The 23753-nt window shown below is 54.2% G+C and overlaps 4 protein-coding genes across 4 annotated transcripts; 3 read left to right on the top strand and 1 right to left on the bottom strand.

Annotated features, from left to right (window-relative positions):
* The first annotated feature begins 2557 nt into the window (after positions 1-2557).
* On the top strand, positions 2558-3011 carry BDP81DRAFT_416359 (uncharacterized protein). Its single transcript, XM_060589522.1, has 2 exons — positions 2558-2757; positions 2831-3011. The coding sequence occupies exons 1-2, from the start codon at positions 2575-2577 to the stop codon at positions 2870-2872; spliced, it is 225 nt and encodes a 74-aa protein (XP_060450755.1). The 5' UTR covers positions 2558-2574; the 3' UTR covers positions 2873-3011.
* A 3018-nt stretch (positions 3012-6029) lies between these two features.
* On the top strand, positions 6030-7378 carry BDP81DRAFT_87550 (trimeric LpxA-like protein). The gene has a single exon (XM_060596425.1). It carries the CDS (start codon positions 6120-6122, stop codon positions 7191-7193), a length of 1074 nt encoding a protein of 357 aa, XP_060450754.1. The 5' UTR covers positions 6030-6119; the 3' UTR covers positions 7194-7378.
* A 2719-nt stretch (positions 7379-10097) lies between these two features.
* Positions 10098-13413, top strand: BDP81DRAFT_468141 (uncharacterized protein). The gene is made up of 4 exons (XM_060594474.1): positions 10098-10662; positions 10741-12553; positions 12698-13112; positions 13179-13413. The coding sequence occupies exons 1-4, from the start codon at positions 10473-10475 to the stop codon at positions 13245-13247; spliced, it is 2487 nt and encodes an 828-aa protein (XP_060450753.1). The 5' UTR covers positions 10098-10472; the 3' UTR covers positions 13248-13413.
* A 2389-nt stretch (positions 13414-15802) lies between these two features.
* On the bottom strand, positions 15803-17743 carry BDP81DRAFT_87502 (kinase-like domain-containing protein). Its single transcript, XM_060596424.1, has 5 exons — positions 17490-17743; positions 17319-17388; positions 17116-17264; positions 16050-17064; positions 15803-15992 (listed from the first exon to the last, which is right to left on the bottom strand). The coding sequence occupies exons 1-5, from the start codon at positions 17616-17618 to the stop codon at positions 15988-15990; spliced, it is 1368 nt and encodes a 455-aa protein (XP_060450752.1). The 5' UTR covers positions 17619-17743; the 3' UTR covers positions 15803-15987.
* Between the last annotated feature and the right edge of the window lie 6010 nt (positions 17744-23753).

The raw sequence follows: 23753 nt of genomic DNA, 5'->3' as shown, positions 1-23753 counted from the left end.
CGGGGGGTACGAGGCAATTTCACTGATAGCTCGGTCTGGTTGGCGGATGTTCTCACTATTTTCCCGTTCAGAGGGAACCTCCGTCCAATCTGAGTACTCATCGTTAGAAAGGATATTGTCGCACACGGTAATGAAGGTCCTCAACACTCCGAAACAGCCGCTGTACCACCGCTCCATCCCGAGTCAAAACCAACTGCGGCCACTATGACGAGGATGAGACCCCGTTTGACATGGACTACCGCGTGGCCATGTGCTATTTATGAAGACGTGAGCGGATGAAGGGACCAAAGGTTCGACCGGGATTGCATTTGCACCGAGGGCGGTCATCCTGCGTCTTATAGCGTTGGCCAGGGTGCTTGGTCCGGACCTGGTGGACCAAGCGACACCTAGGCCTCGGGGTTTATTTTCTTCACCTTCCTGAACGTATCAAAGCCGTTTCCTGCCAGACTTGAGAAACGTGGGAGACCCTGGCGCCAGTTCTCTGCGGCACGGCACACCTGATGATTCGACCCCGGCCAAACAGCGGTCAAAAAGGGTTACAGCGAGGGTCAAGCTTCGTGAGAGCGACAAGTGGAAACCAGTGTAACGCTACAGGCGGGCAGCGTCTCCGGATGCGCGAGGGGCCTTCTTGGTGAACCGCGAGAGTGTCTGACTGTCTGGAACGTTTTGCTCAGGCAACGACAGTCCGTCAAGTTGTACAAATCTTGGGATGGTGGAGTCGAGGCGGCACGCTGACGACTTGACCGGGACATTGGCCACTGACGGCGAGCATGTCAAGTTGACAGGGCTAGCGGATGCAGCCTGGCCGCTGGCGAAATCATGGGCCCGGGTCGTCGCCATGGTGGGAGTGAGTCCTTGCGTCTTTGGCGAAAGCAGCCGGCGGCTCTTGTCACGGGCGGTCGCTTGTTTCCTGCCCCCAAACTCTGGAGACACTGGAAATGACGACGGCTCACGGCCGCGGCAGAGCGGGGGCCAAAAACACACCTTGCCATGCGCCGGTAGCCTTCAAAAGGGGGGAGGGGGGAGGGGGGAGGGGGGAAAGGATGGCAGATCCCTCTCCCCCATCACGTGGCAGAGGTTAAGAGACGTATTATCGAGCACATATGTGTGCGTACGTGCACGCTACCTCATCTACCTACCTACGGAGTCAGATACGTACAAGCCGCAGCTATTATGCATCGTTTAGCCCAATATTGCATCGCGGGGAGGTGGGCGATATGGCCGGTGAGGCCCGCGAGATGATGGTGTGTGCCAACCCTTGCAGCCTGGAGACCAATCACCGCGGCACGGAAAATAGTTGGTGGCTATGGTCAAATTGAACTCTCACTCATGATATCGAGTCTACAGCCACGGATGATGAGCCAAATTGCTGGGAGGTAGGAGATATTTGCCATTCCACGGCTTGGAAGGGCAACGGCCTTGGACTCACGGTGGGGGGGCTCGATTTGGGGATGGAGGCAAGGCGAGTAGGGACGGCGATGGGCACAAGCACGGCGGCATATCCCGGCCCAGGCCCGGCTAGGCCAGGTCGACCTACCGTCAAGCACAGTTCAGTTGAGTTGTACAGCTGGAGCGGCGGGTTGCAGAGGCTGTGGCTCACGCCCCCTCCCCAAGTCTCCAATGGCCTGTCGACACGCCCCCTCCTTTCTGCATACCATCCCCCCCTTGTTCATGCTTCGCCAGGGGACCCAGATGGTGGCCGTGGAAGCGACGACAAACGCAAGTGGTTACTGGCAGCAGTATCGCGCGAGTACTTTGTGGCGGTCGAGTACCCGTGGGAAGCGCCATGCCGCGACCCAATGCTGTTCGTGTCTCCCGGGTTTAGCGACGAAGGACTGGGGTGTCTGGGAGGAATGTATCCGTATGTATGACCCAGGAAAGAGAGGCGATACGGATGCCTCTTGCATGTTCTGACCAACACTTGCACACACGCAGAGAGTAAAGGAGAGAAAGGGCGAGCGAGAGGAGGGGGTTCTAAGTGCGGATGCAGCACACAAGGAGGGATTTGGCGGGAGAAGGGAACCAGGATCAAGAAGAAAGTGAGTGAGGCCGCACTCGAGTACTTTTTTGGAAAGATTCTGTGCTTCGTACTCTCTCTCTCTGTATCCGTACAGGATACAAAAGTAACGAGGCACCCGCCGAGACCCTCGTCTCGTCCCTGTTACCCCGAGAGGTATTTCTCGTTCCCTTGCAATCTCGGTCGCAGCCCAGCGTGGACGTTGAGTACAGACGACGGACACACAGAGACCCTTTTTCTAATTATTCGGCCATTGGAGTTGAGCTTTGGCGAGTGAGCGCGTAACAACGGGAGGAAAGGAAAGGAAAGGAAAAAAAAAAAAGGAAAAGGCTGGCTGGTTCCCGCACTATCAGACTTTCGACAGTGCCGGCTTGTCAACGACTGGTTCTTACCTTGCCTTGCCTTGCTTTCCTTGCCCACCACGACGGCTACGGGGACGAACTAAGGCTGCGGCTACAGATGCCAGACGCTTTTACGTAGATACCAAGACACAACCACGACCATCCCACCCCCGACCACCACTTTCACTCGAGGTTCGCTACCGCTACCACTTCCACATGATATTAACATATTCCCTACCCTCTGCCCCCCCCTTCGTCACACTTTACACTTTCTTGTCATCTCACCCTTTCGCCCATCCCATCCGTCAACATCCGACACCACCAAAACTATTTCCTCCTCACAGCCACAGCCTAACTCATCAGACAGGGCAGACTCGTTGCACTTTGCACATCCACTCTCTACACCCCAAAGGCAAACGGCGCGGTATTAGGGAAGGTTCAAGGATCAACACGGACGGATATTCGTACTCACCCAGCTATTCTTGACTTGAGCTGGTATTCATACCGGCTTTAGCGGAATAAGCTGCAATCGGAGTCGTGTTACAGCCCAAGTCTCCTCACATCGCCTCGCCTCGCTGGACGTGGGAAATTGTCTCCTCACTTTTCAGTGTGTTCGCCCCCCCCTCCCGAACAGGCGCAGCATAATCGCGCGTCAAAAAAAAAAAAAAAAAACCGCTCAAGCGCCGCCAGACAAAGCAGCCATCATCCCTCGACTCGGACAAACCCTTGAGACGGGGAGAAAGGAAGAGACGGGCCTTGAACAAATTGGACACAAGGGAAGCGGCAAGAAGCTGGACTAATACTTTATTCGAACCCTTCTTATTTTCCATCTTTTTCTTTCTCAACTTGGGGAAAGAGAAGACGAGAGGCGCACGGTACCTTTAAGGAGAACAACGCCGGCGCAGTTTCTCCTTTGGTTCCTTTGATACTCTCTGCTTCCTCGCAGGCGACGTACCGAATCGCAGGCGCGAATATTCATCTGCCTGCTTCCGTCTCATACGCACGCACACACATCTCACCACCAACACCATCACCTACGCTTGGTACGGACAACCATCAAACTGCCACCAGCACGGCAAATTGCAAGCAAATAGCGGAGTTGATTATCTACCATAGATCCCAATTTCGACTTTGGGCGTCCCCATCATCACCGTCATTGTCATCCCTGGCCGGACGCAACCGCGATACGAACCCCGTCGGTCAAGCCAAGACCACGCATGCGCTGAAAGTGCTCCAAAGCCCGATCTCATCTGGAGCACCTACTTTTTCTCCAAGGCAGACAGAAGTTCGCATCTACTACCACCGCGTCTCCTCGTGTCGGTTCCAAGACTGTAGCAATCCTGCAGTACCGCCAGCAAACATTAGCCAGCAGTACTACACAGTACACAACTCTCAACGTATTGTCAAGGCAGCCAAACAAAAAAAACAAAAAAAAAAAGCTCCAGACATAATCCCAACTGGGATAGTTCATGAGAGCAACAAAAACGTGAGTGAATCTCTGACGTGTCTGCTGCCCGCTGTTCGCTCCCACTCTTTTTTTCTGCATCTGCGTTTCTTCTCTCCTTCATCTGCCGCCCAAAGACCAAACAAGGCAAGGGCAGAAACTCTCTTGACGGCGTCGAGCATCCGTACAGGCCGGGACGCTGGGTCGGGCTGTTCCCATCCAATTTCTCTCACACATATTCATACACCAAGGGCTGCACAGCCTCAGGTCTCAGCGGCATCTTTCTCACCAATTTCTGTCCTTGTTCCACCCCCGGAGCGGACAAGACACCGCTCTCGCTCTCTCGTCCTTGTCGCACGTTCCCAAGACAAGGTACCTTGCCTTTTTACTGACGCACGCGCGCACAGCCCAAGCAATCAGTTATTTGTCTCACCCCCCCCCCCCCCCCCGCCCACTAAAAAAGAAGGGAAGAAAAAAGTCCAAAGCTCAAGCTCCCGCGACCTCCGCGCGCCGCGTACCGAAGCACCAGCGGCGGCAGAAGCAGCAACAGCTCTAGCTCCAGTTCCAGCACTACCAGCTGCACCTGTATCCGTACTTCGCACCAAGTACGGAGTACCAGAACGAAGTACCGCCAGCAAAGAGTGTCATCATTGCGCTTGATACCACCTCACTCAACTTTTTTTACTTTTTTTTTTTTCCTTTCCCCTTTCCCTCTTGTGCAGATCGTTGAAAGGGACCAGGGGGTAACGCGAGGAAAGGAAAGAGAAGAAAACTTTACCCACCCCCACGACAAAGCAACGACTTGGATCTCAACCACACCAGACAAGAGGTCCCCATTTCTTACTCATCCACGTCGACCTCTCAGGGAAGCTCTTCTCCCCCAAGAGAGTCTCCAGGTCCGGAAGATATCGAGGCGCCCTCGCTGTCTCAAAAAGCCGTTCACTCGCCTCGGACCTTCAGCCCAACGCTATCCTAGCTGTTGCTGAGCTTCCTACACGTCTCCGTAGCTATTCCAGAGCAACATTCCGCTTGGCTTGGCTCGGCCCGAATCGCTGATTCTGGCATTCATTGACGCGCGCGAACTCCTGCGCACCCTTTTCGTCAACATCATCTCGCGGCACTTTTCCCCCTCTGCCGAAGCTCCCCGCCGACTCTTCACTTACCACGCGACGGTCATCTGTCAACTTACCTTGCCGCCGGTCGCTTGCTGCATCTGCGCCAGCAATTCTATCAAGGCACAGCTATCGCTTGCTCAGCCAAACGCGCCTGCATAGCGACGTAACGACTCTCACCACTCCACGTCCGAGTCGGTGAGGTGCCGTTCTAAATCATGTCAACATTTACTGCCCTCAATGGGGGCTCACCAAAAACATCAGAACCACCTAACCCGCCCGCCGACGCCAGTAGAGCCCCGTCAGACGAGCGCACCAATGGACAGCCCACCCTTCCTGAGCCCAAATCGACACCCGCCGTAGAGCCCTCCCCAAAACAGAGGGAGCCCTGGGCAGGCCCAAGCCAGGAAAGATCACCGTACCAAACAGCAAATTACCCCGACGTTGACGGCTCACATAAGAGAAAGCGATCAAACTCAGTAGAGCTGATGAGACGAGAAGCTCCCGGGCGTCAGGAAAAGTCCCCTGAGACCGCCTCTCAACCTCACCCACCAGAACCACGTGAGCCATATGGAACGCCCTCGCGTGATCATCGCCCTTACGCTGAGCGCGAGGATTCACGGGAACGGGGTGAGTCATGGTATTCACGCGAGGGAAGAGAAAGGGAAAGGGAGAGGGAGGAGAGAGGTTACTACGACCAGCCTTCTGCAACCTCTACCCAAGGTCAATCCGAGGAACAAATCGGGGAGGCTCTGAGGCGCGCCAACCAGATGGATGCGAATGACTACGACAACACCAGCCCTGACGGTGATGATCGATCAATGGCTTATGGTTCTTACACGCCTGGTGGATCCCGTGATATGCTTGCATCCGACAAGGCGAAGAGGAAGCGAAACTTCAGTAACCGAACCAAGACGGGGTGCCTTACATGCCGAAGGAGGAAGAAGAAGTGCGACGAGCAGAAGCCGGAATGTAGGAAACGCCCTGGTTTTTTTTTGTTTTTTTTTTTTGGTTTTTTCTTCTAATTTTTCGTTTCGAGTGATGACGCTGACCCTTTTTCAGGTAGTAACTGCCTTCGTGGAGGCTTTGTCTGTGCAGGATATCCTCCGCAGCGTAATACGGCATGGCAGAAGCCGGACAGCAAGGCCGCCGCCATCCCCTTGGAGTCCAAGGACCCCAGCTACGTCCCACCTGGCGCGTATGGCATGCCACAGCAAGCTCCTTACGGCAGCCAACCAGCTGTCGGACCAAGACGAGAGGCATTACCTCCCTACCGTGGCCAGCCGTTGCGGATAGATCCTCCCCAGGGCCGACCCCTACTGACTGACGACGACCGGCCGACAGCCTCGACGATTCCCAGTGCATCGGTTGCGAGCCCCGAGACCAAGCTATCCGCCATTCCCTACACCCCAGCGAACGCGTTCCCGACGCCGATCAGTGCTCAAGGGCCTCCTCATGCCCCCTTCTCGGAGAGAAAGGATTACCAGCGTGTGCCCCCGTTGCACGACATTAGCAGGACTGTACCGGAACCGGAGACGCCTCATCCTGGCAACACGCTGCCGCAAATCAACATTCTGCACCCCACGAGGTCGAACAGCCCTATTCCGCAGCCTCCAGCAACTAGCAATGCACAAGTCGCTGCGCAGCTAGCCTTGTCGCACACCCAGTTTTCTTCCAGTCGGTCTAGGACGACGAACAAGGAGGATATGCTTGCCGGCAAGCTCTACTACCCGTTCGATAAGGAGCTTGTCCTTGAGCGCGAACGGTGCAGCGCCGCATGTTGGCGATTCAACAACTCAACGAACCCCAACAACGGTGTCTCACCAACGGAGCGAGGCCGCCTGTTCCGTGAGATTTTGCAGCCTCGCGACCCTATCCAGCTTTCACCGACAGTCGCATCGCCGGTGACCAATGTCGGAAGAGTGGGCGAGCACGTTATTGTGGAAGCGCCATTTACTTGCGACTACGGGTACAATATCTCTATTGGAAAAAATGTCGTTGTTGGCCGAAGTTGCACCATCATCGACACCTGCGAGGTCAGGATTGGCGACAACTGCCACATTGGACCGAACGTTAGCATTTACGCAGCAACGCTACCTACCGACCCTAAGAAGCGCCTAGGTAGCAAGGGCCCTCAACTTGGCAAGCCTGTGACCATTGAAGAGGACTGCTTCATTGGCGGAGGAGTCATTATCTTGCCAGGCGTCAGGATTGGGCACGGAAGCACCGTTGGGGCCGGTGCGGTTGTAACCAAGGTATGTTGGACATGCGGTCCCTAATCATGAAACTCTAGTCTAACAAATTCTGCAGGACGTCCCTCCCTTCACCATCGCAGTCGGCAACAACGCCAGAATTATCCGCGGCATTTCCTCCTAAGACAGCACTTGGTCTCTGTCTGCTTCCCTGTCTCTTCCTCGCTGCTATGATACCCAGCTGCGTCTTATTGTACAAAAGCGTGTGTGTACGTGTGTCAATTTTTTCAAATCTTAAATTTTTTTTTTATTCCATATCATTTCATAGTATTGTTTCTACGATTTCGAGCCAAGCGCAAGGAGCAAAAGAGGGAACCATTAAAAAAGAGCCTGGCGTTTTCTAATACATTGGTTTCCTTGACACGGAGCTGGCTGGCTGGATGGGGAAACAGACCCCATGAGTCTAGCTAAGCTAGTTGGAGAAAAAGCACGGGGAGAGACACCGGTTGTGTGGGGGTTTAGCTCTGGTAGCTCTAGACGGAGGCCGGATGGACGGGCTTACATTGATAGTAAAAAGCCGTCAGTGCAGGTCCGGCCGGGGGTGGGGTTCAAGAGGAGGCAAAAGGTGTTGATGCGTGTGTGTTGTGTGTATGTATCTTGACGCTGCCCGGGCAACGAGATGCCGGGCATAAGATCGGTAGCTTTATTGCATGAGGCAAAGGAAGTTGTTGCAAAACATGATGTCAATGATTCGATTCAACCTTGTGCAACGTGAGTAAGGCCCATTGGTGCTCATCATGGAAATCCAAACTGCTGTATCGTTCGTGATCCTGCCGCTCCTCACAGATGCGGGCACATGCCGTACCAAAGTAGCCCTATGAGACAGTAGCGTGCAGCGTCAAAATGTTTCAAGCTTGCCAAGAGATTTCTGGCCCCCTTTTGGGCCCCCCGTATAGATGGGATGACGGGATCACGAAAGAAAGCGGTGTGGAAAAAAGGGGTCATGGCGCCGTAGAGAGAGAGAGACTGGTCGGATGTGTGCCAGTTCCGATAAACCACAGCCGCGCAGCACGCGCCGTGTAAGTGATAATGGATGGGAAGTAGTTAGGGAGACTAGTCTGTTCCTTTATCCGCGGTGCCTTTTTTTCCGTAGTGGCGTGTAGTAATGAAATGTTTCAACATCTAGGGGTAAGTACGGCGGTTGGATCGTGCAGGTTGTGCAAAGAGGAAGAGAGAGGTTTTGACGATGTAAGATGGGAGGGATGATGGGGATCACGGAGCAAAGCAGAGACCAATTTCCTTCCATCGATGGGGTGCTTAGAGTTAAAGTAGGGTCATGGCGGTTAAGATGCCACGATGCTTAGATAGGCGCTACGATACGATACGATACGATACCTAACCCCCAGGAGCAAAGATGCCGGTGGGATTGATACTCTGTTCGATCGGAGCCTCCAGCCTTAGCGGTTGTTTTGCCTACATGCGGGGAGGGCGTGGTGTAAAAGTTGCGTTTAATATCTCGGGCCGTGCGTGGAGGAAGTCTAAGAAGACGGGCACCGCCCTTTTTGCCCGCATACGGCCCGCGGCGATGGTGAGGAAACAGGAGGAGATAAGTAGGAAGAGGAAGGAATGCAGCGCTAGTGGGCGCTAATGATTTCCCATTCCAGTAATCGATGAGAAGGAAAAGTAAAGGTAGGAGAAATGCAATGCATGCGCGGGCATGGGAGCAGGTGGTTCTCGGATCCGGGGTGTGCTATTGTTGGATAATCTGTATGTGTATGTGTATGTGTATGTGTATGTGTATGTGTATGTGTATGTGTATGTGAGAATTGAGGTTTTGGGTTGCATGTGAACGCGGGTTTGCATATGTACGCCAGGCGTTCGTTCGCGCCTTTTGCAAAAGAGTATAACTACAGGTTAAGGTGAACATGAAAGCTTGAATTACTGATGTGCATAAGGGGTCATTGGACGGCATGAGGGCGTTTGACGGATGGCGGAAAACGAGGAGAGAAAGTGTTTGGACGTTTTTTTTTTTTTTTTTTTTAAACAGCTCACTCGTACTTCTCTGTTTGATGAGCATGTGAGAGGGATGTGGGGGAGACACACACACACACACACACACACACCCTGCTAGAGAATTAACGGACGAGAGCGAGCGAAGCTTTTTGATTCCATCATCGTGAAAGCTCGCTTGAGAAAGGGGGAGGTTCTTGTAAATGTTTCGGCGTTTAGGAAAAGAAAGTTGGGACGTTTCCGACAGAGAGAGAGAGGAGACAAGGGACAGGGCTTTGCCATATCGTAGTATTCGTACAGTAGTAGTTCGTTCCGGTGGATTGATTAACTTTTTTTCTGTAAACTCGCCCTAGAGATGCGAGATTTGCCTTGGCTCTGCATGCTCTCACAGCTTAATCGTTCATCGGTAAAGCTTCTCCGAAGCCCGCTCAGACATTTCCCCCACTTTGTAGACTGAAAGTAGTAGGGGGGGGTTGAGGAGGAGGAGTAAAAGGAAAAGACTTTCCGCGATTTTTGCCTTTTCTTCACAAAAAGGGAGAGAGAAAGGACGTGCTCGTCGAATGCAGAGCCGCCCGTCCCCTAAAGATTTGATCAATGACACATTGACGTCTATAAGTGGCATACAGTCTCGATGTAGAAAAGCGGCGTTTCTGACACCTGTGATGGGAGAGTCTAAGAGGGATGTCAGTGTATTGGCGGTGGTGTTCATATCTGGTTTCTTGTTCTTTAGCGTTCATGAGACGACGTTGAATAGAGGGTGAAGCTATGGTTCGTTTACTGGAGAAGTTGAGGTGCCATGGCCCATACGTGGGCAGCCGAAGATGTAATACTTCCGAAAGGGGAAGGTGTAAAATCCGGGGATTATCCCCGACTAACAAGCTCCCTCCTCCATCCTTTGAGCGAGGGGATGAATCCTTCCTTTGACTGTGATGACGATTGCTCGCCTTCTTTTGCTGACTGACATTGGTCACGTTTTCGTAAAAACTTGGATCTCTATTGCTTTCACGAATACGAATCCATACTTTTTTTTCTTTTTCCCCCTTCTTTCTCTTCCCCGAAAGAAACAGCAGCTAAACTCCGGACACAACTTCATCCCAGATCGGGAATCCATCTCAGACCTCGTCTTACCTCACTAGTGCCCAAGCTCACATCTCTATACACCACTCTACGAGTTTCCGCGTGAACAACTCGGCCGATAGGTATTCCCCCACACACCGACAACCTTATTCGGGGGTGTGTTCCGAAGAAAAGGGGTAGGCATTGCAGAGAAAGAAAGAGAGATAGAGTAGATCTGGGTGCGTGGTGGTGAGACCCGAGCCGACCCGGCCCGCGCAAAGAACCCAAGGGAACAAGACAATGCCGTCCTCGTCGGACATTGCCCAGTTCACGTCAGTCTTCCGCGCCCAGTCTCTGTCCGACGGCCAGCGCAGGGTGACAAAGCGCAACCGCCAACCCGTCTCGTGCCTCGCCTGCCGCGCGCGCAAGCTGCGATGCGATCGCGCCCTGCCGTGCGGTGCGTGCGTTAGGCGCGGGGACGAGGGGGCATGTAAGTTTGGGCCTGCTGCTACTGCTTCTATCTCTGCTCCTGCTTCTGCATCTGCGTCTGCATCTACACCATCTACAGTCTCTGCATCTACGCGAGGCGGCGCTAATGCTGGTACCGGTGCCGGTTCTATTACCGTTTCTGGAAGTGCTGCTATTCCTGTCTCTTCTGGGGAAGGCATCGGGAATACTCTAAGCTCGAGCACTCGAGGAAACGGGAATCTAGCCGCTGTCACTTCAGATGGAGCTCCTCGTCATCGTGGTGGGAGTGGCGCGGGACAGCAGCCGCGTCCGGAGGTTCACTTCCGGCTCCGAAAGCTGGAGGACATGGTCCAGGACCTCGTCAGGAGGGGCATGACATCATCCAAAGACCGCGACCGGAACGGCGCCCAGCCGGCCCCGGCTCCGGCTCCAGGGTCGCGCCCCACCAAATCAACCGAGACCGTCGTCAACACCGTACCGACGCCGCCGACGGACTCGGAACCACCCCGGAGCGGAAGCAGCACCGGCGGCGACGACTCCCCAGCCCCGATCCCCGTCGACGGAGACGACGCCTACTACGGCGCAACACACTGGACGGCCCTCCTCCACCACATCCGCGAGATCAAAACGGCCCTCGAACCAGACCCGACCATCGCCCCCGAACCGCCCGAGGGCGCCGTCTGCGCCATCGGCCCAGACTTCCTCTTCGGCGCCGTCGTCCCCGTCTCCCTGCCCGAGGTTCTCTACAGCCTCCCTCCGCGACAAGACCTCGACAGGCTCCTCGGCGTCTACTTCAACGCCCGCTTCACCGCCGTACCCTTCATCCACGTCGGCCGCTTCCAGCGCGAGTACGACGCCTTCTGGGCCAACCCGGAGGCTACCTCCTGGCTCTGGATCAGCATCCTATTCTCCATCCTCTCCAACGCCACCGTCATCGTCCGCGGCAAGGGAAACGCCCAAGCACTCGGCCTCAACCCCGCAAAGCTGAAAGAGGCCTCGGCGTACTCGGGCCGCGCGGTCCAGTGCCTCATCAAGGGCAACTACCTCGCCGCGAGGCCCTACTCCGTCGAAGCGACCATCCTCATCGCCTACTCCCGCGCCCTCGGCAGCAGGGACATGGACCCCATCCTCTGGAACATGTTCGGCGTCGCCACCCGCCTGGCCCAGCGCCGCGGCTACCACCTCGAGCCCTCGCACCTCTCGGTCCCCATCTCCCCCTTTGACGCCGAGATGCGCCGCCGCGCGTGGTTCTACTGCGAGGCCTTTGACCTCCTGCTCTCCTTCCAGCTCGGCATGCCCGCCATCGTCCACGAGGGCGACAACGACGCCCGCGGGCCCGGGAACCACCCAGACGAGGACTTTGACGAACACACGACGACGATGCCGCCGCCGCGCCCGCCGACGGAAGCCACGCCCGCGCTGTACTACTGCTTCAAGTCCAAACTCTGCCGGATCCTACGCCGCGTCATCCGCCACGCCCTATCCCCCGCGCAGCCCGCCTACACCGAGACCCAGGCCCTCAACGAATCCCTGCACGCGTGGCACGCCTCCCTGCCCGCCGTGCTGCGCGTGCGCCCGATCCGGGAGACGGGCTTCGCGGAGCAGAATTATACGGTGATGCAGCGGCTTATGCTGGAGCTGATGTACAGTAAGGCGCTGTGCGTGCTGCACAGGCGGTATCTTAGTCGTGAGAGGGGGTGTTATAACGGGGACCCGCGGTTCGCTTCGTCGCGGGAGATTTGTAGGGCTGCGGCGCTGCGGGTGTTGGATTTGCATGCCGAGTTTGATCGGGAGGCGAGTCCGGGTGGGAGGTTGTTTGAGGATCGGTATATGTTGAGTAGTTTGACGTTGCATGATTTTATGATTGCTGCCATGGTTGTTTGTTTGGACTTGAATGAGAGTACGGATACGAGGTATGTTCTCTTCTCTTCATCTTTAAGTTTTCAAACCTTTCGCTGTTTTTTGTTTTTTTTTCTTCCTCTTCTTGATTGAAAAAGGGATCAAGAGATAGGTTATGGAGTAGGGAGGTTTGACTTGTTTGCTAACGACTGAGAAAGTGACGAGGACTACGAACGGAAAATGGACACTCTCAAAACGGCTAGCGAGATCTGGTCGCGCAGATCAGACTGCTCCAAGGACGCGAGGCACGCGGCGGCGGTCTTGCGGGCCATGGTCCAGCGGCTTTCGCGCCAGAGGAAAGATGTATCTCGGCACCAGCTCGACAGTACCACGAGAACGACGCCGACGGTGACGTCGAGTACGGATGGTAGTAGTCTCGACGGCGTATATCGAGACCCAATCCTGTTTAGCGAACCGCTGAATCTGAACTCTGGGCTTGGAGACGTCGCTGGCTTGTCTGGTCAGGGGCCGGGCCAGAGCCAGGGTCTGGTTGGCGAGGGGGCGTACCGAGGCGATGAGTTGGATTTCATGGCGTTGGATAATGCTTTGAATGATCCTGCGAGCGTGGACTGGGTAAGTTTCGATATATGCTTCGTTGAGAGTCGTGGTTGAAGAGTTATAAGCTGACGTTTGAGGCAGAGCATGTTGGATCAGTACCTGATGCTGGACCGGAATGGGGAACTGGCGATGGACGTCTCTCATGATTGAAGCTTCGTTGCCTGATGTCGTCTGATTACGGTGGAAGAAGTAGAAGATGAGTCAATCGGATAGTAGTAGCGAGTCTAGCCACTCTGTGCCGGATTGCCAATCAGGAGACTTGGGAAATGGCTCATGTATAAGATTCAGGTTCCGTATCGAGCACCGCCTTATGAGCAATAGGGCAGATAAAACAAAACAAATAAGATTCAGGTTCAGTCTCCAACTCTGGCCGTATATTTAAGACTGCAGCCCGTCCCCGGTGACGTCGGGAAGAAACCAACAGCCTCACCTGACACTGTTCGTTGCCAACGACAGGATGCGTCCTGGATCGTCATGGACGGCAGTGTAAGAGCCACCTTGCTGCAACAGAGGCAAGTTCTGATGAGCAGTCGGTGTACAGATGCCGGAGCTAGAAGATACGATCTCACTCTTCTTACCTTACAACTGCCTGGCATCTCTTACACGCACTTGGCACATATTCCTCACGGAATACCCTGCCAGGGGTGATGGAAACCTAATCGCGATGTACCTGTGTCGGGAGAAGCTCTTAGGCGGTTTTCGATTCTGCAATGACTTAGTCGCACTCTGTTTCCCCATTGACACGGAGGACACCGCCGCCATGAACCCGACGAGACAGAAGTTAGCCCGAGACATGCTCTGCCTACGGAACCGTAATTCGGGTCTGCCATAGACGTATTTATAGTGGGTGATTTACATCTGGTCTATGAGAGAGAGGTCCTACTTTAGAACCACGGGATATCACCACACAGCAAGTCCTGAGTACTCTCCCTCTCTCTCTTTCTCTCTCCATCAAACACCAAAAACGAGTTTCACTCTCGAAAGGTGATTCGGTCGGACCTTACCTTGCCTGCCATAGCATAGAAGACCTAGCGGCAATTTGCTACTACCAATGCCGATATTTCACTCAGCCATTTACGTAGTCCAAGCCAGTTTGTTAGTGGGCGATCTCTGCTTAATATGCAGGGAGCCCATAAACTTCGAGACCTGGGATAGCTCCTTTGTGGAACTCAAGGTCACAGCGGAAAGTGTACTTGAAGTTCTACATCCATCGCTAGCTTGGAAATGATAAAATCCAAAACAAGAACTGCCCATCAGCATCTCTTACACGTACTCAACACAAATTCCTTCCAGAATGTCCCACCAGGGGGTAAGTGCCAGACTAAGATAAAGCTTCTTTGGAAGAAGCTCTCGGATCCTTTCACTTCGTGATGGGCTGGTCACCGTTTGCTCACTTAATCTAAACTCACACCAGCACAATGCAGACAATCTTCGCATTCGCGGTGAAGAATTCTTTCCGATTCATAAGAGGCTTGCTTTTATAGGTACTATAATGACCAGATATCAGTTGCGAGTCCTCCTCTGATTATGGATGGGGGTTAACCCGTCCCAGTTATCATGTACACAACAACGACGGCTTTCCCTCTGAAGAGACGTACGGGCATACCAAGCTGACAGAACACGTGAATAAAGCCGCCTCAGTGTTTCCGCAAAGCTGAGTCAAGCATTCAACGCTCGTGGCCTATATCAGTTTGGAAGGGGACGAACACATCATCTCAACATCGTCACCCTTCTTCTCTCAGACACATCTATAACCCTCACATCACTCGCCCGGCCCCGTGTTCACTTAGTAGTCATAACCCCCCAAAGTTCACCATCCATTGGATTCCGCATCCAGCTTATATGGTGGCTTGGTGACAACACCAACAGCAATACCTACACAACAAAAGACGACCAAACAAGTTTGCGTTCGTCAAGTAGTGTAGATTTACGAGTTCATGTCCCCTATCAATGAATCCACCAGGCAAACAAGTCTGCTGCTGATATCGTTTCTGCAGCGTGAAGCCTAGTGATTTACACCAAATCATCATCGTGTCATGTCACACGGGTAAGCCATCACAAGTGGCCCCAATCGTGAAGTCGTCAAGGTCAGGTTCGGCAACTCCATCATCAAACCAAGGAACGATGGCATGTCGCGCGTCAGGGAACAGCACAGGTCAATAAATGGTGTGGTGTAAAGTTTCCTGTCCATTGTATCCCTCTCTCTCTTCTGTCTATCAGCCTCCACACAACTCTCCCCGAAACATCTCTCTCAACTGCCGCCTCGTAGTCACCAACCTCTCCCCAACAGCGCAGTCGCCTCAAGCTGTGCCGGACACGGCGAGCCCTATTATCAACTTTAACGAAAACGTGCGGCAGACCCTGACCCAATGCTTAAAAACCCCTGCAACCGCCATGCGCCGTGCTGCGCTGTACATTATCAAGTTGTATGTTTTTTGTTTCTCTCCTTAGAAACAGAAAGTTCTTAGTTAAAGAAGGTCCCCATTCCCGAGGTGAGATTTCCATGCCAGTGATTTTATGATGCCTCGACAGCCTCCAAAAGAAAGGACGTCGTCGAAGCACAGATGAAGAGAAAACCAGAAAGAAAGGCTAGTGTGTTCGTCATTATCCCGGAATAGCCAGTGTGTGCGCTGGATGCTAGTCCGTGGTCGTCATGCGGGAAAAAAGTGTAGCTCAGAGGATGAAAAAGGTTTCGTCGGAAGGGATGAAGAGTGACGGACAAAGGGAATTGGTGGGTGGTGAAGTAGTCGTCAACCAGGTGTGGCCGCCTGATTTTTCTCAAACATCGATCCGGCATCTGGCTGGGTGTGTCCAGTGGGCATTTATATAGTGGTGAGGTGTAGTCTTAGCCGTCCTTTTGGCAACACGAACATAAACAGAAGCCAAGATTCTAGCCTGTAGAGGTGTTAGTGACACGGTCCGACGATGGGTGAGGTACAGAGGGATGCATACCACAGCAAAGCACCTTCATGAACTTTTGGAAGCCTGTGGGCTGGGGCTCGGCAGGACGGCCGTTAGGAGGGGCCGGCTGCTGGTTCATCGGTGTCTGTTGAGGAACGTTCTGGGGGAGGTTGCGGTTGCTGTTCTGAAACTGGGCCTGAGTTGAGCCGGTGGGGGTGGCCATGTCCCGAAGACCCCCGACTCCGGAGCCCCGTTGCGCGTTCAAGGCGCCGGGGGCGTTTGGTTGACCTCTCGACTTCGCCATCTGCTTGATCGGAGAAGGAGGCGGGGGTTGCGCGGCGTTTAAACGGCCGACTGTCAGGTTGTTGGGGTTGTTGGGGTTGTTGGGGTTTGCAGCACCGCCCCGATGGCCGCTGTGAAGCTCCATCTGGGACGGGCCGGGTCGAGCATTTGGGTTGTGCAGGTATCCGGGGTTGTGTCCCTTCATGGCATCCCATCCCTTGCCGTTGTCCTTGGAAATCTTCATCCAGTCGTACTCGCCGTCCTCGACCTCACCGGTGTTCTTCAGGGCCTGAGTGAAGAGCTCGCGGAGGTAGTCGTAGTCGGGGGTGTCCTCAAAACCGAGATTCCGTACGTAGGTCAAGTACTTGTTGAACTCATCGGGGAATCCTTCGCAGAGATCCTTGATAGGGGTGGTCTGCTTCTTCTCACCAATCTTCTCGTACTTCTGCTTGTTTGTTGCAGCCTTCAGACCTTGCCAGGGAAGACCGCCGCGAAGGAAGTACATGAAGACGTGGCCAAGAGCCTCGAGATCGTCGCGGCGGGATTGTTCGCGACCGAGATGGGTGTTGATACTCATGTATCGGGCGGTACCGGACAGCGACTTTCGCTCTCTGTAAGGGATGTGCTGCTTCGTCTTGGGGTCGCGGTACTGCTTGGCCATGCCGAAATCGACGACGTGAATCACGTTGGCCGCTTTGGTGCCTGGTCTTCCGATCAGGAAGTTGTCGGGCTTGATGTCACGGTAGATGAGGTTCTTCTCGTGAATGGTTTGCACTCTCGACAGCTGTAGCAAGGGTTAGTCGCTTGATGTCACGATAAGGTTCGAATCACTCACCATCTGCTTGGCAACCATGACAACGGTCTTGATGGTGAACCTTCGGCCGCAGTGGTCGAACAGGTCCTCGAGGGAGGGACCGAGGAGGTCGATCACGAGGATGTTGTGCAGACCCTCCTGTCCAAAGTAGTAGACGTTGGGAATGCCGGCTTCAAAACACAGTCAGTAATGCTTTCGAGAGAGAGATTGTAGATTGGACATACGGCATCCAACGAGAATCTTGTACGTCCGGTACTCATCTCGCAATTGAGGGGCGTCGCTTTTGCGCGGCTCCTACGATGAGAAACAATATTAGCATGATGCTGCAGCGGTGATGGGTGACCGCGACGCCCTTGAACGACGCGGTACCCGATTGAGCGAAGTCGGCGACATACGAATTTGATGGCGACCTGTTGGTTATTCAGGAGGTTGGTGCCCTCGAAGATGACGCCGAAAGAACCCTCTCCAATCTTCTTTCCCACGCGATAGTGCACGCCGACGACGTTGCTCGATGAGGAAGCCATTGCGTCGAAGGCCTGGCCTACGTCCTCTTACGGACCGCAGAGTCGGGGCAAAGGCTGGGCCTGGATGCTCGGTTCAATCGTGTCAGGTGTCGGGTGTCGGTCGAGGCGGTCTGATGGAGTCGGTCGGGATTGTTGTATGAAGGTTGGAAAAAAATGGACGATATGTCTAAAAGGATGATGAGGGTCGCAGGTCAGCTAGCTGCTCGTTATCCCGATGCCCATTTGAGCTGACTGGTTTCGGGAGGCGAAATCAGGCCGAGAGGACGGGAAGGGGGTGGTTGCGTGGTTGTGGTTGCTTGGGAGAGGATTTCAGGAAAGGGAAAGGATGGATGGGGGAGACTGGGAGAGAATGGATGGAAATTTGGGGCAGGTGGACGGATGGCAGCCGCAGACGAGTGATTACAGTGGGTAATCCGCCCCCCGGACCACATGCACTGCACGGGGAGTGCGAGGAAGCTGGCGGGAAAAGGATGGGCTGGACCGGGCCTGGGCTGCTGGGCTTCCCAGGGCTGTTACTGGCAGGTAGCCGCTGGGTACAGATGGAGGTGGTAACTGGTTGAGAAGGAACTTGAGTGGTGCCGGGAGCCTGGAGGTGCAGTGCAGATGGAGCGAAGAAGGGGGGGGGGGAATTGGGTACGCAGTACGGAGTACGGAGCACGGGTACTCTGCAGAAAAGAAATAAAAATAAAATAAAAATAATGAGGTGAGAGGAGGTTGTGGTGTCGTGGTGGTGCTGTACACAGTACAGGCATGTTGCTGCTGTTGCTGCTGTGCAGCCAGCGCCCAGCGAAATTGTTGGCTCGGTGCCGGGCCGGGCTCTCTCTTTCACACACACACACACACACACCAACCTAACACTCACCACACACCACAGTAGGTACACACACACGCGCGCGCGCCCAGCACACGAATCGCCTAGCCTTGGCCTGAGGCCGAAGCTGAAGGTAACCAAAGAGAAAGAGAGAGGGGACGGGAGAATGAGGGTACGGACACAGGCGGTGATGGTCCAGGCAAGGGTGCATTGTGCAATGTGCTGGGGACAATTCGATCGGGTGTTGCTTGTGCTGAGGCGTCCCATCCGTTCGTTGGATGCCGCATTGTGCTGTGCAGCAGCGGGCGGGTGGACTTGCTCATCACAGCCTCCCTGTTTCTTACTCACCTAGGGTCTGATTGTTTCTGTTTCTGCCTTTTTTTTTTTTTTTTTTTTTGTGTGTGCTGAGGTCGACCTATTCCTGTCCTGCTCTTTCCGCAGGCTCTCTCGTCGGTGCTGCTGACTTGATTTTGTCGTCGTGGGCAGACTGGCTAATCTGACGCTTTAATTCGTCTGTTGTTATTGGAATGTCTTGTCTCGGGGGCGAAAGCAGGGAGGCGGTGCGAAGGCTGAGTCGTATCTCGCCGTTGTCGGGTTGTGCCGGTGAATCGTCTCCGATCGAGGCTTGTCGAGGCGAAGAGGAGCGCGACTGGAAGGAGGGGAGGAAAAGGGAAGAAGAGAGGAAGAAGAAAAAAAGAGAAAAGAGAGGGAGGGATAGATCCAGAAAGGTGAGATGCCACTACTCCGTATTGACGGTGTCGTCAACGGTCCAGGTGAAATTACAAGCGACGCCTCAACCTCTCAATAACTGACCCTGCCTTGCTACGCTCACCGTGGCCCACACTTCACTTTCAATGAGCGATGGGGGGTCAGATCAGTTCTGGGTTCAAGGTCCAGGTCCCAAACCCAGTTTCCAGGATTGTTAAAGTGAGCAACGACCGTCGAGGGGGGGGGGGGAAGCGAGAAGAGGAGAGCCACGAACGACGAACGTGTGGGCGGCTGTCTGTCGAGGGGGGGAAGGGAATGGATCTAATGTCTAATTTCAACGGACGAGGGGGCCGGCGCCGAATGGCACGGTGAGTGGAAGAGCACTTTGGGAATATTGGGACGACTCGGAGAAGATTGGAAGAATGGAAGACTTGGGAGCACAAACACAAACCGGCTTTTAGTCCTGACCAAGGCTTCGCGACAACATAACAATCATCATCAAACGCAGGACAAGCTGTTCAGCTCGGGATTGGTTTGCATTGAAAATGGCATAAGAGCTGTACGGCCGCCCCGAGCTGCCTCCCGGTCTCCCTCCGGCGTGTCTTGTATCTGTTCCGTAGAGAATGGTGAGTGGTTACGGATAGAAATAAGGTACCTACCGCACGCAGTACGTAGGTATACTACGATACGTACCTGGATAAGTTTGAAGATTGGTTGGATAAGCACCTAATAAGGTAGGCAGGGAAAGCATTGAGCAACCGGCCCTGACCTGACGGCCTTATGCTACAGCTAAGGTACCTGACCGGCTTGAGCATCGTGAACGGACACCGACAGTCGACACCAGCAAAAAAATAAAGCACAGACCAGCCGATGGCAATGGCGTGTCACCTTCCAGGCTTGAAGGTTCACAAAGGAGAAGACACCAACTAGTGCCTGATTATTGAGGTTCTAGACGCAAAGATACGTACCGTCTTCGACACTTTGAATCCACAAAAAAGAGTACATCCAAAGATACTTGTCGTGGAGGGAAGGTACCTACCTTGCCTTACCGACAACTCTGGCGGAGCAATCTGACCACTGGCGGTGGATTTCCCTCTGCCAAGGCCAAGGGCAAGAACGGCCTAGTAGGCCGGTACCTGTCGTCAACCCAATCTCCAACCAATTTCCCATGTACCGGAGTCGACTTCTGCTTTGGGGCGTCTACCGTCTGCTACAGCCTACACCTTGACCGTTCCGCCCCTCTCTCTCAGTTGGCTCCAATTTGCAGTACGATCTTCCCTTCTCACTCTCACCCAACTCCTCGCTCGACGTTATTTTTACTCCGCTCAACGTCGCCGTCCGTATCCTCTTTTTACGATCTATATGACCTTGATGGAGAACTCACGCCGTATTCGTCTCTTCTCGTCTCGTCTCGTCCCAATCTCGAATAAAAACGACCTCCTTTTCTTTGCACTTCAATATAGGAGATCCGAACTATTACGGAACTCCGGCGCCCGCCCTCTGCATCCGTCCTCATCTGAAATCCAGCCACCCGTGGCCCGTCGTCTGTTTGCCAGGTATCCGTACGGATAGTTCTCTACCTACCGGGCCCCGCCAGTCTCTATCAGTCTCTGTGCTGTGCTGTGCCGTGCCATAGGTATCCTACGGGCGAACGACCACAGGAGAGAGACACTGAAGTCTGACGCTGCACCGCGGGCAAGGGTCATGGCAGACACCAGCGGATAGCCCGCCCAACGATACGCCAGGGGAAACGGGGACACACGTTCGCGCCTATCTCGTCCAGGATGGTGCATGTCCCTTTGCCCGTGAGCATTGCGGCAATCCCAAGCCAAGCCAAGCCCAAACAGCAGCGGAAAGCCGCGCTAGAAACGACCCTAGAAAACATACGGCGTGTGCCCTGTGCGGGGATCGAGGTCCGCTGACGGCCTAGTCTGCGTCCGGCGCATATCTCGCTTTGTCCCCGTGGACGACGAATTTCATATCCTAGCCGCAACAGGCCTTGCCCTTCACCTTCCATCGGCCGACGACCCCTTTCAAGGGAGCCTGTAAACCTCAAAACAAGGGGCAACGGCCAGTCTGAGATATGTCTGACTGGGAGACGACGGATATGGCTCCTTAGCCGTTGACGTACAACTCACAGTGTCGCCATTGTCTACGGAAGCGCATCAGGCGAAGACACCCGACACCCTGAATCGTGTTGAATCCCACATTCCAGAATTCGATACGTTAACATCGGTTGCTTGTCGGCAATTGAGAGCGTCCCTCGAGAAAAGATTTCCAAGACTTGTCGATACTTGTCACTATTCCCACGGGGCATCTTGACGACGACACAAGGCGGTCCCCTTCTCAAAGCAGTCACTTTACTCTTGGCGGTTGACATTGTACGCTCGACATGTTCGCGCGTCCCACATGGCATGAATGTGTATTTCCCTGCAAACCATCACAATTACCCTTCCAATCCTGCGAAAATTCACATCCTCGGCAAAGGCAGAACAGCATAAACTGTGGCCCAAGCACCATGCCGCTAGCCCATTCAGAACATCCAATGGCACGCCGTTAGTCGCCTGTTCAACCCAGAAGAAGAAAAAGGCTCGAGAAGGTTGAAAAATGGAGGATCACCAACACGAACCCACGCGTATGCACCCGTTGCAGGTGCTGAAGGCGCCGCTGTCCAATGGCTTTTCTTCCTGCAGCAGAACCTTGCCCGTACCGGCTTGGACCTGCAGCGGCGCCACAGTCCGGCTCGTTTTGTCCCCCACCGCCGCGATGCCGCCCGAGATGCGGTGAAAGACCGCCCCGCCCCGTTCCATGTGGGAAGTCTCAACAGCGTCGTCAACCAACAAATGCCTCCTCACGGCTGGGATACCGCTTAGGCTTGCCATTCGATACGGACTGCCTCTATCCGGACGATGGGGTTTCTCTTCCGCCCTCTCAACGCTACCTGTCGTGCCCATCATCCGATGTTTACACTATTACTCCCGAGTCCCATCACCATTCGACAGGCGTGGCTCACCCACCAGCCAACCATCCGCGCTCCCTCCGCCTCACGGTTTCACTTTTCTCCCGCTCATCCCCGTCAGCTGGCCCTCCCACCCATCAGACATATCCTCCAACGTTCAAATGAAACGCTGACCCATCTAGCACTCCTCCAAGTCTCAACCGCGAACAGGCCTCCCCGCGTTCATCTTGGGCCCGTCGTCCAATGAATAAATGCTATCAGGCCGTCTAAACCACACCATAGCTCTCGTCTAGCTCGTCACAGTCACAGGGCAGAAGCACTCACTAACACTAACAAACCCGTTCGAATACACGTTGGACCCGACGGCGTTCCCGTTTCTATGGTGATTATCTTTTCGTTTCGACTCACCGGGTCGAAGCTAACAGTCTCACTGAACCCAGAGTCACGGCTAGTCAGCCAGCACTAACATGGCGAATCAGATTCTCGAGACGCCTTAGAGTTCGCAAGTCATGTCTCAAGACAAAGGCCTGCCTCTGTGAGCAATGCCCAGGATGTGTGGCTCGCTCTCCTCGGCACGCTGTGGCTTGCGCACTCCATGTGAATGACGTTGGGGGCTCTTTCCGTTGCTGGGCGCCTCGCTATGATTGTCCTTTGGGACGACGGGACGGCATGAATTGTGGCTTGGCCAGAGTTGTCGGACGGCAACTTACCCCTCCAGCGGGCGGCATCAAGATTTTTCCCATTACCATCTTGGTGGGTTGAGGGTGCGAAGGGTTGACTCTATCCTTTTCGTTTCCCAAACAGATCTTGGCACAAGTCTAATTGCGAGTGCGAGCCGCGGAAGCCAAGTCGGTAGGTTTTGTGTCTCGACTTTTCGGCCACGGGTGGATTCACTTGATTCAGACTGCGAGCAGAATGCTTCAAACTTTGCTGCTACTGCTGCTCCTGGGGAGAAATCCTACCGTATAGGTAGGATTGTAGGTGGTTGATTGACATATGGATTGATCGCCGTGGATAAGCTGCTCTAAATTTGGAAAACCCGGATCCCTGTACGGAGTACGGAGTGGGAGTACCTATCCGTACGTGGCCTTTCCTTGGAGACCTTTGTTCCACAGAAGGCCGTGGATCGACGAGGCTTCAAGCCTGAAGAACTTTGGAAAAAACCCCTCCGTGCCTCGTCCCGGCTTGGCCAGTGCTTCCTTCCACGGTTACACGGAATAAGAAAAACGAGAACGCGGCGCGCACTCCGGTATCATGTTAACTAGCACGGGAAGAAGGCGGGCGCGCCGCGCGTGTCGTCGTCGTCGTCGTCGTCGTCGTCGTCGCCGCCGCCTTCGCGTTGCTTTGTCTCTTAGGTGCACCCTTTGTCCGTGTAAGTTGGGGGACGGCCCGGCGGCTGAGCGGGTGGCGAATGTGTAGTTTACATACCATGCGATATGTCGTGAGAGTTATATACACGTACGTATACGTAACCGGACTTGTGTTTGACGACGACGACGTTGGCGAATACTTGAAACGTCTATCTTTGAAAGAAACAGCAGAAAGGAAAAAGAAGAAGAAGAAAAAGAGTTCAGTGATAATAGTAAAGAGGAAGAAGAATAGCACATCATCGCGGCAACGCAATCGGATGTCTCGTACAGAGTATAGAGCACTGAAT

The sequence above is a fragment of the Colletotrichum phormii genome, assembly GCF_030913505.1.
Source record: "Colletotrichum phormii strain CBS 102054 chromosome Unknown BDP81scaffold_2, whole genome shotgun sequence".
In the NCBI taxonomy this organism is placed as follows: domain Eukaryota; kingdom Fungi; phylum Ascomycota; class Sordariomycetes; order Glomerellales; family Glomerellaceae; genus Colletotrichum; species Colletotrichum phormii.
This window is presented reverse-complemented; position numbering and strand designations above follow the sequence as displayed.